Source organism: Vitis riparia, chromosome 15, assembly GCF_004353265.1.
Source record: "Vitis riparia cultivar Riparia Gloire de Montpellier isolate 1030 chromosome 15, EGFV_Vit.rip_1.0, whole genome shotgun sequence".
In the NCBI taxonomy this organism is placed as follows: Eukaryota; Viridiplantae; Streptophyta; class Magnoliopsida; order Vitales; family Vitaceae; genus Vitis; species Vitis riparia.
This window is the reverse complement of record NC_048445.1, coordinates 1,581,911-1,596,601: the sequence shown is the minus strand read 5'-3', so window position 1 is coordinate 1,596,601 and position 14,691 is coordinate 1,581,911. Positions and strand designations below refer to the sequence as shown.

At 31.5% G+C, this 14,691-nt stretch overlaps 2 protein-coding genes across 2 annotated transcripts; one reads left to right on the top strand and one right to left on the bottom strand.

Annotated features, from left to right (window-relative positions):
* Window positions 1-2,823: 2,823 nt before the first annotated feature.
* Window positions 2,824-6,209, bottom strand: LOC117931769 (probable inactive dual specificity protein phosphatase-like At4g18593). The gene is made up of 3 exons (XM_034852831.1): window positions 6,017-6,209; window positions 3,314-3,580; window positions 2,824-3,217 (listed from the first exon to the last, which is right to left on the bottom strand). Exons 2-3 carry the CDS (start codon window positions 3,570-3,572, stop codon window positions 3,063-3,065), a joined length of 414 nt encoding a protein of 137 aa, XP_034708722.1. The 5' UTR covers window positions 3,573-3,580; window positions 6,017-6,209; the 3' UTR covers window positions 2,824-3,062.
* Window positions 6,210-8,953: 2,744 nt separating this feature from the next.
* LOC117932584 (plant-specific TFIIB-related protein PTF2-like) lies at window positions 8,954-10,561 on the top strand. Its single transcript, XM_034853860.1, has one exon. It carries the CDS (start codon window positions 8,954-8,956, stop codon window positions 10,559-10,561), a length of 1,608 nt encoding a protein of 535 aa, XP_034709751.1.
* The last annotated feature ends 4,130 nt before the right edge of the window (window positions 10,562-14,691 follow it).

The window sequence follows — 14,691 nt, the reverse complement described above, 5'->3', positions numbered from 1 at the left end:
CAGTGGGGTTTGGAGTGATTTATAGAGTAAGCAAAGTGAAAGAGAATAAAAGAAAGAGTGGCGAACTATCAAAAAGGGGTCCTCCAGGATTTTGATAATATCGTTGGCACCCCTTGGCTTGTTGGAGAAATATTGGGTTAGGTTGCCAAACATGTGAAATGGCTATATTACCCTTTTAGGTTACTTCGAGCTCACTTGAAAAGGGGTAAAATTCGGGTTCCAACAATTTGAAGAAATAAAAATTATATATGTTTTTTTAATTGAAGGAGTAATTCATGAATTTTCATAAAGAATCATATTACTATTTTAATATTAACTTCTATAGTTTTTGCATGCAAATGATATGTTTGAAAGTGAGGAAATAAAGTAGATAATGGGCATAATGGTCTTTTCGTAGCATCAAAAGTGACCGACAATAGAACTCAATAGTGTTGAGGGGGCCCTTCTGACATTTACATGAAGAAAAGGACCTATTTGTTATTTTAATATTTTTCTATCAATTATTCTTCATTAAGGATTTCAATAATCTAATATTATTAATAATTTTTTTCAACTTTATGGGATTTATGTGGATAAAATAGTCAGTAACGGTCAAAAATCATTAGACCTATAAAATTATAAAAAATAAATAAATAAATAAGAGAATAATGGTGTGGCTACGAAAGTTTTGGAGGCATTGGGATTCTGAGAACGTTTGAGCAAGCGACAGCCTAAAAAGAATGGAAGTGTTGGACGCATCCTCAGACAAGGCGAGTTTGCCAACGGCTATCACTCCTCACGTGCTTTTCATGAACGCTTCATTAAATTTTCATTTTCCTTAATATTCATTATTATTTAAAGCTATATGCCTCACTCTAGTCTCTATCTTAGTTTGCTTAAAAGTAGAAAAACAATCATGTTGGGACAGCCCACATTGGTGTTAGCCTTGTTTGTGGCGCAGGCTAGTCTTAGGCCCCATGTCATATATTTTTTCAAAGTTTTCCACCACCGCCACATCACATCAAACCGCCCAAGCATCACTATTTAGCCACGTGGCATCGTCCCATGTGATCCAGTTGCAACCGACCAACCCCAATGTTGGGCTGGCCTTACCACCCTTCCTCCCTTGGACACGTTTCTTCCACCCACAACGCCTTTGACCACGTGATAATTTCTTTTAATAATTTTATTTATACATTAATATCTAATATTTATTTTAGATTTAATTAAAAGAAAATTTAGAGATTAGAAGTAGTGTTTCTTATTGATTAATAATTTAATATGTGGACAGAACTAGAAACTTTTTGGGAATGACAAACAAAAAGAGATAATTGCTTGGCCTTTTCCGAAACAAAAGAAAAGGGCAGACAGGCCTAGGCATCGTACCATATGATTGGTAAGACCTATATATATATAGGCCGTAGGGTTTCTCCAGTAGCTTCGCCGACTGATATTCTTTCAATGGGAAAATGGTATGAGTTGAGTAAAAACGTTGGGTCCCAGCCCAACTTGTAATTTAGTCATTTAATTATATAGTTAAATATGAGGAAAATTCCTGATACTTACTATTTCTAAAATTTATTATAAGTGACAATTTTTTTATTAATATTAATTTATTTAAATAATTAAAATTATTAATAATTTATCTTATCAAATTAATTTTAATTTATAAAATATTAAGATTTCATTTTTTTTTATATTGTAGCAATTTTTGAGTAAAATTAGATTTTTAAAACAGCATTAATGAGATAGATATAAAAGTAGTTAAAAATAAAATAATAATATAAAATATAATGATTATATAAATTAAAAATTAAAAATAAATAATTAAAATAAATAAATAATTTTTTTTTTTGAAAAAAGACTTTTAGAAAAATCTATATATATCTGTGAATATGTCAAAATATATATAGGATATATCCCGATACATCCGATATATTCATATATATATATCCAATATATCTGTGAATATGTCAAAATATATATAGGATATATCCCGATACATCCGATATATTCATATATATATCCAATATATCGTCGTTATATCTCCGTATCTGATATATTGACGATATATCGGATACGGATATATTTTGCCATATCCAATATATCATTGATAGATATTTTGTTGTATCCAATATACCGGTGATATATTCGTTGATATATCTTCCTATATATCTTTCTATATATCCCAATATATCTTCGATATTTTAATAGGCTTCCTCCGTAGTTTCATTTTTCGTTGATTTTTTGCCTTCAAATCAATATTTCAACGATATTACCGAAATTCCTAATCGGTACCTAATATCGTGTCGGACACCACCGATATTCGATATATCGGCGATATTTCGCCAAAAAAATCCAAAATTTTAATCCTTAGTTTGGCGACACTTTTCAAGAATAGTTTTTATGTTTTTTAAAGCAAAAAAATTTAAAAACATATTTGATAACCATAAACTATTTTTTATTTTTTTTTATCAAAAAACAAAAAATTAGTTGTTTTCACTTATTTTTATAAAGCTATTTTAAAAAATAATTATACAAATACATATAATGATTAAAACTAAAGTTGTAAATATAAAAATTATTTTTAAAAATATTAAAAATTGGTTAAATATATTTTAGGTTTTCAAAACTTTTGTTCTACAAAACATCAAATAACAATTTTAAAAAACTATTTTTAAAACAGTTACCAAACATAACTTATTTTCTCCTTTTTAGGAACAAAAAAATGTTTTCTAGCTCTCGTTTTCTAATTGCCAAACATATTTTATTATTTTTTTGTTCTGAACAATAGAAATACATTTGTCAAATACGACCCAAGAGTGTTTTAGAACTGCTTTCTAGACTCAAATATTTTTTGATGGAATAGCAAGTAAAATTGTATAAGTACATTCCGCAGCATATTTCCAAGAAATAACATTTTGCCATCAATCCTTGTATTAGAATTTCCATCAATCTTCCATACGAGCTGCTTAACTTTTGGTATAATAATCTGAATTTGTTTACTAACTAGAAACCAAGAAAATGTGGTTTTACCGCTGACTGGAGTCTCTCAATCCACACCAGTGCAGAAATGGCTTGGCTCATGTCTGGCACTCGTCCAATCGGTTCTTGTGCAGCTGAAATGCTGGATTAACCCAAGCTCCACAGCTGCACTGCATGCCTGCCCAGTTGAAGGAACCCAATCGAGCTTTGCAGCCCATGCATTGCAGCTTCTCTTCTACATGACCTTCATGTACTGCATATAATTCACAATCCAAAGGTTAGTCTGCTAGTTTGGAAGAACAAATTAATGGGTTTTTAAATAAAATATGACTCGGGTTTAGACGCTGACCTGCTTGCATCCATTTCATGGGCTCTACAAATATGGAGGAGCACTCAGATTGTTCCTTTTCTGTCAGGTCACCACTTCTCTTTCTCCATTTGAAGCATTTTTCTCCCTGGCCACGCTCATGTGGGACTATGTTCTCTTGTGCAGCAACAATTCGTCGACATCTCTTACAGCGGTATATGACTTGAGGTTTTGGCTTGGTTTCTAAATCAGAGTTAGTAGTTGTGGCCAATTGCATACAAGGACCGGATGTTCCTTCCATCTCAGTCACTGCCAAAGTTCAAAAGGTAGATATGATTAGCTAAACCATTCCTAGGAATCGAGTGAAAAAAATATTCAGGATATTAATAGGGCAATAAAGAAACCTTGACACAACAGTGGAAGAAGAACAATAATTGACAAATTGAATTGAAGTAAAAGGCCATATACTTTATTTTTGCTCCTGATAAAAACAGAACTTACCATTTTTGTTTGGTTTTTAGGATTGGGCCTTTTTAGAAGTGCGTAAACAAGTCAACCAAAATACAAAAAAAAAAACAATCGTAAAGGTCAAAGGAAAAGGTCAAAAAGGATCAATAGAAGGCTAGAAGGCAACCCATAAGATGACATTTTAAAGTCCAGGATGAAGCATTGTGCTCAGGAATCTCAAGGAAATTTGAGTGGTACTAGAGCATTAAGACCTCAAGAGCAATATGATTTCATCAGCAAGAACAAACATATGCATACAAATATTCAAACAATCAAAGGACAAATGCAATTTAATAAATAACTCTTTTGACAAATGAGAAAATAAATGAAAACTAGAAAGGTTTGTAACCAGAGACCCAAGTGGCATTTATAGTTCTATAACTTCATACAAATAGATTTTCTCAGTATTAAGTTGAATTCTTCATTCATCAACCTGAACTTGTTTTTCCTTTTTGTTGGGTTCAGATGAGAGAAAAACATAGTCATTCCCATAAAAAGGACAATGCCTCAAGTTATGAAGAGGCAATTCATAATCATTATTGCCATCTCTAGATAGAGACAGAAGCTGGTGATTTTTCTGCAACAAGAAGCTAAGGAATACAGCATTGCAATTGCTCAAGTGAAGTCTATAAAGCAAACTGTGAAGTTATAGACTTCAAGGCTTTGAGACAACAAGGCTATAAAGGTGGTCTATGAGATTTGAGTTTGCTGCCGCCAAAAACAGCGGATGACAAGCAAGACCGGTCATGATCCACTGGCAAGACAAAGGTGCAACTAATGAAATAGAGGAAGCTTACAAAGAACAACAGTAAAACAAGAGCTGCAATAAGTGATGGACAGCAACTGATACAGGTGCAACCTTTGAGAAAAAAAAGATGAATATTTTGTCCTCGTAGAAGGGAATGCTGAAGAAAAGGTTCCATCAGGCTAATATGGCAAAGAATTATGCGAAGAAGAGAAGTTGTTATGAGGAGAAAGCAGTATGTCCCTGGGTTTTGATTCATGATCAGCAATAATTATGACCTTATTTCTATATTATATAATACAAGGGGTGCAGAAGATACATCAAAAGATTGGGTTGTTACTTGTAATAACAATTCTTAGAAAAACGAGTTGTGAATACAAAGTAATTACAATTAGTGATCTCTCTGCGATTTAAAAAAATTTAAAAATAGTTCTATAGTATTCATTTTCTTCTATTCTCAAAAGGAATTCATACATTATATTCAAATAGAAGATACATGATTCCAAAATGAACTCATCCCGGTACCAAATATGTATAAGAACTAACAACAACAACGATAATAGTAGAACTTTTTCTAATATAGACCCCTTTTCACTTACCCTTTTCTTCTTTCCCCCCCCCCCCCCCTATTCAAACCCTTTTTGATAGACAAACAAAACGTATTGTAAACAAAGACTAGAAAAAAGGGCATATTGAAGTGAGCAAGGATATACAAAGATGCCAAATGGCAATGCGCAAGAAGAGAAAAACAAGAACAACTTCCTTCCCCCCTAACATGTAAACCAACCAGTCTCCAAAATTTACTATAGGCATGGATGCCTTATCTAAGAACTTCCTAACCAATGCAAAAAAACATATAAAAATGAGGTTATGAGTGCTTGATCCATTCGTTCAACACTTTCAAATGATTCACGGTTTCTTTCCTTCAATCTGCTCAAAAAGACCAAAGAAGCAGCCCTCCAAGCCTTCCAACCTTTGAAAAATTTATATTGCTAAATTTTGTAATGGGAGTGTGTTTGAGTTTCTTTCCCCTTAATTCTGAAGGACCCGTTTGGGAATGATTTTCAGATTTTGAGAAAGGCTAAAAAACGCCTCCTAATCTCGAAAACACTTTGCTATAAAAATTAGATGTTTGACAAATTTATGAAAACGGCTTTTACAAAATCTAAAGAAGCACGTTAAGTGATTCTCGGCCAATAACTTGGCAGATGATTCTTTCAAAAACAATTGTTTTATATAATACATTACCAAAAACACTATCAAAGCAATTTTTTTAAGTTTATATCCAAACACCAAACCATTCTCTTTACAAATGCTAGCATTTGTAATGGAAGCCCTACCACACAATAGCGCTACGGATAAAACTTTAAGTAGAATCACTCCCAACGAACCCTAAATCTTTGTGTTTATGATCAAGGAATAAAATTACAAATTCGATAATATTATTAAGCAACAAAAGGGTGGGTCTATGGCATCTCCTGAGAAAAGCTTACCCTCTGTTTGGTTGCTGCGAAAACCAAGGAACACGATACTGAAGCGAGGCAATTGTACAATTGATTCAGTGACCGTCAGTTGAATGTGCGATTTTGCTTTGAATTTTTTCTTTTCCTGTCTTTTCTCGGAGACCGAACAGACGGTTAGGGTTTACAAAAGGCAAATATAGATTGCAGAGACTATATATTTACATAAAAAAAAAAATTATAACAAAAGAAATAGAGTATAAGAAATAGAGGGTTAGGGTTTAAAGAAAGTAGCCGTATGCAACGGAAAAACTGAACAGGTTTGAGATAAATTACAAAAAGGAATTAACATATGACACTTTTTTCTAAGGAAAAATTTGAATAAGATGTATAAGAATAGAAATATTTGTAAACACAAGGATAACCTTGTAGTTTTTTAATATAATTAGACTTGTTATACGAGCAAGGAGTTAGTTAATATTATATATATTTTTTAATTATTTAAAAAATAATTTAATAAAATTATAAAAAAATTCAATAAAAAATTAAACTAAATTTTAAAACTTTATAAATATACGTGATTAAAATATATTATAACATTATGAAAATTCTATTCATATTGTTAGTCTAAGAGTTCTTCTAAGTATATTTTGATGATAACAAATCATGGTTAAGTGTGTTAATGGTTGTAAATCATGATAAGTTTTAAGTGATAAATGAGAAAATTAAAAGAAAAATGACAAGTTATCTTAAAAGATGGAAAACAAAGTCAAGATTACATGAAGATTGAATTCAATGTAAGATAAATCATTTTGGTGCACTTAAAATGTAAACTTGTTCATACATTTCATCATACATGATTTTTCTATTAATTTACATAAACGATCATATTTTTATTTGAATCTGAATATATACATCCAAAAAGCGTAGGCAAAACTCTTTAAGATTGAGTTATATAGGTTCCTAAAGATTATGTCTAAGTGTTAAAAAAGTTTTTTTAAAGGAAAAAAAATGGTTTTTAAGCCTAAAATGGTCTAATTGGTCAATGAGAGACCTAAAGTGGCTTAACTAGTTGGGAATCAGTCAAATAGATTACTCTTTCCCAATCGATAATCGATCCAAGGTACAAAAAATTTTCTCTTTCTTCCAAAAAGTTTGCATTCCTGATTTAGTCTACCTTTTTCCTGATCAAACCTAAAAAAAGGACAAATGTTCACTTGTTGTCCAACGACTATTGAATTGGTTGAACTAGAGCTTGACCAATCAATATTAGTTTATGCCTTTTCTGATGTCTAAGGTTATAAACCTATAAATATAAATATAAATAGAAATCTCCTATGCATTTATTGACAAGAGAATACTTACATTGAATTTCTCATCTACTATTTTCTTTTATTCAAAACTCTCATTCTTTTGTGCATTGATCAGTCACTTATAAATCATTCTTAGGGCATCATTTTGTATTAATCCTTAGTATTTATTCTTTTGTACATTTATTAATAAGAGAACACTTGCATTGAATTTCTCATATACTATTTTCTTTTATTCAAAGCCGTCATTCTTTTGTGCATTAATCATTCACTTGCAAATCATTCTTAGACATCATTTGTATTAATCCTTACCTTATTTGTATTTATTCATTTATTGAGTTAGGATTGAGTGAGGTTCAACATTCAATATACCAAGAAATATTGAGTATTGAAGTTTCAAGTGGAGATTGAACTTAAAAAAAGGTTGTAAGAACCTATTGGAGCCTTGAATCCAATTCTATCTCTTGAAAATTTGGGTTAAAAGTTTTAGTTTAGTGAAAGCCTTTTTCAGAAGAAGTTTGAGAAGAGTGGACGTATGTGAAATTTACTGAACCACTACAAAAATTGAGTTTACACATTTCTATCTTTCTCTTTAATTTTATTGTGCTACTAATTATTTAATATTTTTTATTTTCATCTTACTTCTCTTTCCCATTATTTTCTCCATATATTTTTCCTCAAATTTTTTAACTATATATATATATATATTGTGATAGTTACCTCAAAGGAACATTCACACGTGAAGAGGCAGTACCATTTAAAGTTCTCATGCATATTTTTATTATCAAAAACCCTTTTCTATTTTTAAAAAATGAATCACAACTTGGTAAATATTTGAATAAATAAGGATAAAGAAAACCAATTGCACCCTTATTTATGGTTGTAGAGATGTATTATCGTACCTTCTTTACGCCTTTATTTATGGCTGTAGAAATTCACTATCAGATATACCTGTGGGATAAGTTGTAGAGAAATAAAGAAGAGAAGACGAGGAGAAAAGGAAAATGGATGAGGGGAAGTGGAGGTTAGGAATTGGGAAGTGGGTGTGTGTCCACATGTTGTAGTGCATGATTTGTGTGTGTGTGATGTTAATACCCAGGAATTAGTGGAAATTTCAAATTAAAGTTTGAATTTTATGATTTTATTTAAAAAATGTTTTAAAAAACAGTTTTGAAAAATAATTTCAAGAACTATTTTTAAAAATTGTTTTATGATTTTTTTAGAACAAAAGTCATGTGGTGACTTGAAATTAACTTATTTTGTATATTTTTAAAAAAGTATATGAGAATTGTTTTAAAAAATGTTGCATAAAAACCTCCCTTCTGCCTCATTCTGCCTAAACCCTCGTCAACCAAAACCAAAACCGTCATCACCTTGACCTCCCAACCAAAACCCTCCCTTAGGACCGAGAGAACGGGCCTAATGGGCCTACAGAAACCCTTCCCTTGCAGGCCCAAGGATGAAAAAGTCATTTGGGCCTTCAAAAACAGAGACAGCCTTTACTCCCCACGGCGTCAGGCCTGCTCCCACTACTGAAAGGCAGGGCCGCAGGAGGCGACGGTCCCTCAAGCGACACGCCATACTCCCGGCGCGTGGGTTCCTCCCTGCAACTACATCCGCCTGCAAAAACTAATTTTCTAGGCAAACAAACGGCCTCCAGATGGAGGCCTCAGGCTCCTGCAAAGGTTGTAAAAAGAATTCTTTGATTCGGGACGATGTAACGGGCTCATTGGTGTGTTCATCCTGCGGCCTCATCCAACCTTTCGACAACTACGATCCCCAATTGGGTGGCCTCAATGGTCCACAGGGCACATTCGTCCGCGTCGGCACCGCCGGAACCGGAAGCTCCTTGAACTACAAGGACAAGAAAATCTTCGAAGCCCAGAAACTCATCGATGACTTGATGTTCAAGTTAGGGTTTTCGAGTGAGAAGTCGAATGAGGTCAGGATAATGGTTTCCACCATTACAGAAGGAGAGTTCGGTCAAGGCGATTGGTTCCCTGTCCTCGTTGGCGCTTGTTCGTATGTTGTAAGGCGGCGGAGCAATCGAGCACTGCCGATTGCCGAAGTGGGGGCGGTGATTGGTTGCGATGTTTATGAGCTAGGGCGAATGATCGGCCGCGTTGTTGAATTTTTGAATCTGAAATTGCCGGAGCTTGACATTGTGAATTCCTTCGAATTAGCGTTTCGAAAATGTGGGAGTTTGAATAGGGTTTCCAAGGATAAGGTGGATCAAATGCTTAAACAAGGCAAATTTTTGGTGCAATGGGCAGTGAAATGGTTTTTGACGACGGGGCGGAGGCCACTGCCGATGATTGCAGCTGTGTTAATGTTTGTTGCAGAATTGAATCAAGTGGATATTCGGATCGAGAATATTGCAAATGAAATTCATGCCGGAGTGGCCACGAGTAGGTTAAGGTATAAAGAGCTTTCAGAGGCTCTTGTGAAAGTAGCCCAATCATTGCCATGGGGGAGTGATGTTTCCTCTAAAAATATAGTCAAGAATGCACCTTTTGTGATTCAATATATGGAGATGAAGTTGAGGTCACAATTATCCGGAAAACCCAGAAAAGGGAAGAAGAATTTGGAGAGGATTGGTTTTGATTTGGACAGTGTTGTTAGTGAATGTTTGAAGAAAGAATTTGACTATGTATCCGAAGGTTATAGCATTGACAAGGGTGCTGCAGCAGATGATAGAAATGGGTTATTGTTAGACATTGATGACTCCGATAAGCTCAAGCTTTCGCAAGAATCCTTGTCTTTGATGTACTCTAAGTTTGTGAATGAGGGTTCTCGGGTTAACCCTATGGGAGATGATGGAGGGGATAACAGAAGAAGAAAAAGGCGGAGAGAGTATGATCCTCCTGTAATTAAGAATTGGTGGAATGGAAAATCGGAAAAGGGTAAAAAGCTTTTGCTTAAGCAGATACTGGAGAAAGATGTAGGATTGAATGCTTTGCCTCCATCTTTTGTTTCCGGATGCTTAGCCTATGAACGGAGAAGGGAAAAAATAAATGCTGCTAAGCTGCGCATCAAGAAGGTTATGTATCCATCAAATACTAGTTCAGATGACACAGATGATTTTTCGGCCAAGGAACAGGAACATTTACATGCGGAGAAGAAACGAAGGAGAGCAAAAGTTGATATTGATTGGGAAGATTTTGCCATTGAAACCCTCCTCCTTCATCATGTTAAAGAAGATGAAATTGAGAAGGGGCACTACAATACCTTATTGGATCTTCATGTTTTCAACTCAGGGAATTTGTGAGTGGTTAAGATATTCTTGAGTCAGCAATGATATGTCTGGAGGGACAATTTCCGCATTTTTCTAATTGTTCAGCAACAAGAGAGACATGGTTTTGATTTTTGTTGAGAAAAAAATTATCGAACTCCTACAAATTTTGTTACAAAAAATTGTGATTATGTAGTGATTCCACCATTTGGTTTGAACAGATGTCTTCTCTGCATGAATCTACTACTTTTCTTTTAGGGGGTGTTTGGTACACGGAATAGGGAGTGAGAATAGACATCTCATTCCTTTTCTCCCTTATTCCTATGTTTGGATAAATGTTAAGAAGGCGGAAATGAAATAAAAAATTATTCCGGCAGAAATCAAATCCAACTTATGAGTCAGATTTGCATTCATTAAAAGTAGGTGGTATTCTGATTCATTAAACCTATTTGATAATATAAAATAACCTAAATTATTATTTTACCCTCTTATCTTGTTTTTCAAACTCGATGTTTATCTTCTTTGTAAAGGTCTATCCATTCATCATCCACTTCTTATCTTTTTTTTCTTAGTAAAATATAATTCTATAGCTTTTTTTGCATGACAAATTATTTAAAATTTTGATAAAAAAAAAAACGAATATTTAAAATTTTTTAAGGTTACGGATTTTATCGGATATGATACTTGTTGAAAATTAGAATAAATTTGAATTCTTTTATTTCCTCTTTTGAAAATAGGAAAAACATTTGCTAGCTTTGAGAATTTAAATATTATAATAAATAATTTTTTTTTGAAAAATATAATTTTATAACTACTTAAGCATGACAAATTATTCAAATTTTTAATAAAAATAATAATTGAATATTTGTGCATTAGGGTTATACGATTTTTTATGGTTAATTTTTTATTTATTGAGTATATATATATTTTTTAGTCTTATTATTTAATAACAAAAAACCTCTCAAATTTTATTTTTTTAAAATAAAAGTAAAAATAAAAAATATTTTAAATTATATGTAAGGATATTATTGTAAATTTATTTCTTTTTCATTTCCATTCCTATTATTATCATACATTGGAATGGAAACAAATAATCATTCCAATCTTGCATTCCTAAGTTCATCCAAATGTTAGAAATGGAATCATCAAATTTATTCCATTCCACTAAGAAATAGGAAAGGAAACAAAATATTATTTCCATTCCCTATTCCGACGTACCAAACACCCCCTTAGGCTACGTTCGGTTTCCAGAAAATTTAAAGGAAAATGCAAAGGAAAGAAAATATAAAAGAAAAGTAGAAAAAAAGAAAAAATAAAGGAAAATAAAAAAATAGATTAAAAGTTGATAAATTATTTTTTTTTGTTACTTCAAACTCATTTTATTTATTTTAACTCATCAATATAAAGATTAAATAATTTAAAAATAGACAATCAAATATGAAAAAATCATTTTCCTTTACATTTTTTTCTTTCCTTAGTATTTTTCAAAAACCAAACATAACCTTAGAGTTTTCCCTTGGTAAATTGATCTGTTCTGCTTCCTTTTAATAGTTGCACCATTAATTTGGTTGTTGAGACAACAAGAGGGAATGAAGAAAACAATAAAAAAGAGAAAAACAAAATTTTGGATTTTATATTTCCTATTATTGTGGCTTCCAAAAAATCTATAGATATGTAATTGTATGAAGGTCAATTGAATGAAGGCTTCTATTCTAACTTTTAGGTCTTAATTTCTTTTCTTTCGCCTCCTTTTCTCAGTAATGAAACTTTTTTTTTTTTAATAATAAAATTAGGAAGAATTTTTTCACTTGAGATCCTTCTTAAAATTCATTTTATTTAAGTGTTGAACTACTAATTTTCAAAAGTTTAAACTGGCAAGGCCATAGCCACGAGTGAAGAGATACATAAAACTCTAAATTAGGGGAAAGATACCAAATTAGAAAGAAAAATACTAAATAGAGAAACAAATATATAAATTGCAAATAGATGGCCTGAACTACGACCCCCACCAAATCTAGCTCAAATGCCATTTTGAACTATTAATTTTCTCAAAAACTTTAATAGGAGGTCTTCAACTCCTATAATTTACATTTCTCCTATTTGTTTGTTATATATAAATTCAAATTAGATATATATATATATATATATATTTACGTGCAGATATGAGATTGCATACGAGGGAGGGAGGGTGTGGGTGTTAAAGAAGCATGAAATATATATCAAACCTAGATTATGCAAATTTTACTTAAAAATTTAAAAATAAAACTAAAATATTTTTATAAATTTAAAATAACAATAGACATGATCAGTGTTGCATACTAATTAGCATTTTTTTTTAAATAAAGACTAAAATACTTTTACTTATGCCTTTTTATAAATTTTAAAAACTATTAGGCATATACATTTTAAAAAAATAATCAGCATGAATGGTGTTGCGTACATCAATTTCACTTACACCCTCTCTTTTTTTCTCCATTCCAATTGTTTAAGCGGTATTTTGTTTTATCCTAATTTTACATATATTTTTTATCATCATTCGTCTTACGTTAAATAAAATATATTTTAATATTTTATCAATAAAAAATAAAAAGTTATTAAAAATATTTTTGATTTCCTCTTTTTTTTGTTTATCTTTTACTTTTCAATTTATTTTTTGGCTATGAGATGAGTCTGATTGCACTCCTATTAATCATAATGAAATTCCTAAAACTATGGAACATTTCAAAATAGAGAAAATAAGGGGATTTAAATTAAAATTTCATCTTGAATGGTTCATTTTTTGTGAAAATTAATTCAAAATAATATTTTGGATAAGAAAGAAATCAATTTTTTTTTTTTAATTTCATAATTATCCTTATTTTGAATAAAAATATTTTCAAAATGAAATTCCAAGATATAAAACTGAATTCCCCATTATTTATTTTAAGCTTTGGGTTTTGTGTTCTTCAGTTCTTTTTCCTTCCCTTTGCTATCTATCAGAAATGGCCTTATTCCTTCAATGAAATTTATTTTGTTCTTTGATTATTCCTTCCATGAATTCCTTCAATAAAATTTGTTTTGTGTTTTTTTTTTATTGTTCCTTTCATGTGGGATGGAATGAAGCAAAATAATAAATTGAGAGGTCCAATGTACGTTATCCCTCAAACATTCATTCCAATTTTACATTTCTCATCTTTTAGATTGTGTGTGGGAAGGTAATAAGAAAAGAAAAATAATTATTAAAGAAAGTGGTGTTTTTTATATTTGATTTCATTGTAAAAAAAATATGAAAAAAAATTAAATATAATTAAAATCAGTTACAACTTAGGTTGACCAAATATTTAGATGGATTTGATTTTAATATTCAGATTAGGTTTGAATTAGATTTTTTTTAATTAGAACTCAATCTAGGTTGAGTTCAAAGCAAAATTCAAACAATCCAAGTCACTTGATTTAATATTTTAAAGTATATATTAGCATATATTATAATATTTATTTTTTAAAAACAAATTTAAGAAAAAAATATCAAATTTATAATTATATCATATACTTTTTTATTTTTAAAAAAGATGTATATAAATTTGTTTTTATTTTTTTATTACAATCTTAAAATTTTATCTCATTTACTATTTAAATTTTGGTGTAAATATATAGAAAAAAAGATGTTAAGTAATGAATTGATTTTGAATCATACAACCTAATTAATGTGTTAAACTTGTGTTAGTGTACACATTGTGCTAGTTTCGTGTTAGTTAACTCGTTTACATTGTAATGGAATATCGCATCACATTATTCGTACCATTTGTAATAATTCACACGTACAAGACTACTGTTTAAACTGTCCTCACCCTTTTGCAGTGGCACTCAAATAGTGGGAGAAGTGTGGGACCTCGAGGCCAATCCGCACCTGGATGCCTTTCTGGTTCGGCTAGTGGAAGTAAGGGTTAAAAAATTGGATATTTCGCGGATTAATAGAGGGGATTACATAAGAAGAAAAAGAGGAGACGGTATGATCCTTCTGCATTTAAGGAGTGGTGGAATAGAAATGTGTCCATTGTCACACCATCTAAAGTCATAAATTGTGTAAACTGTGGAAACCATTTTGTACTCAGAACCAGCCCACCCCGCCCACCCCTGTTAGGGGAGGTGTTAAAATTTGTGTACAAAATTCTGGGTTGAGGTGTTAC

Bases quoted from the DNA above. Each gene is read 5' to 3' on its own strand.
- LOC117931769 (XM_034852831.1), bottom strand. From the start codon at position 3,572: ATGGAAGGAACATCCGGTCCTTGTATGCAATTGGCCACAACTACTAAC. The intron at 3,218-3,313 runs GTCAGCGTCTAA...AATTATATGCAG, and splicing joins CATGAAATGGATGCAAGCAG to TACATGAAGGTCATGTAGAA.
- LOC117932584 (XM_034853860.1), top strand. From the start codon at position 8,954: ATGGAGGCCTCAGGCTCCTGCAAAGGTTGTAAAAAGAATTCTTTGATT.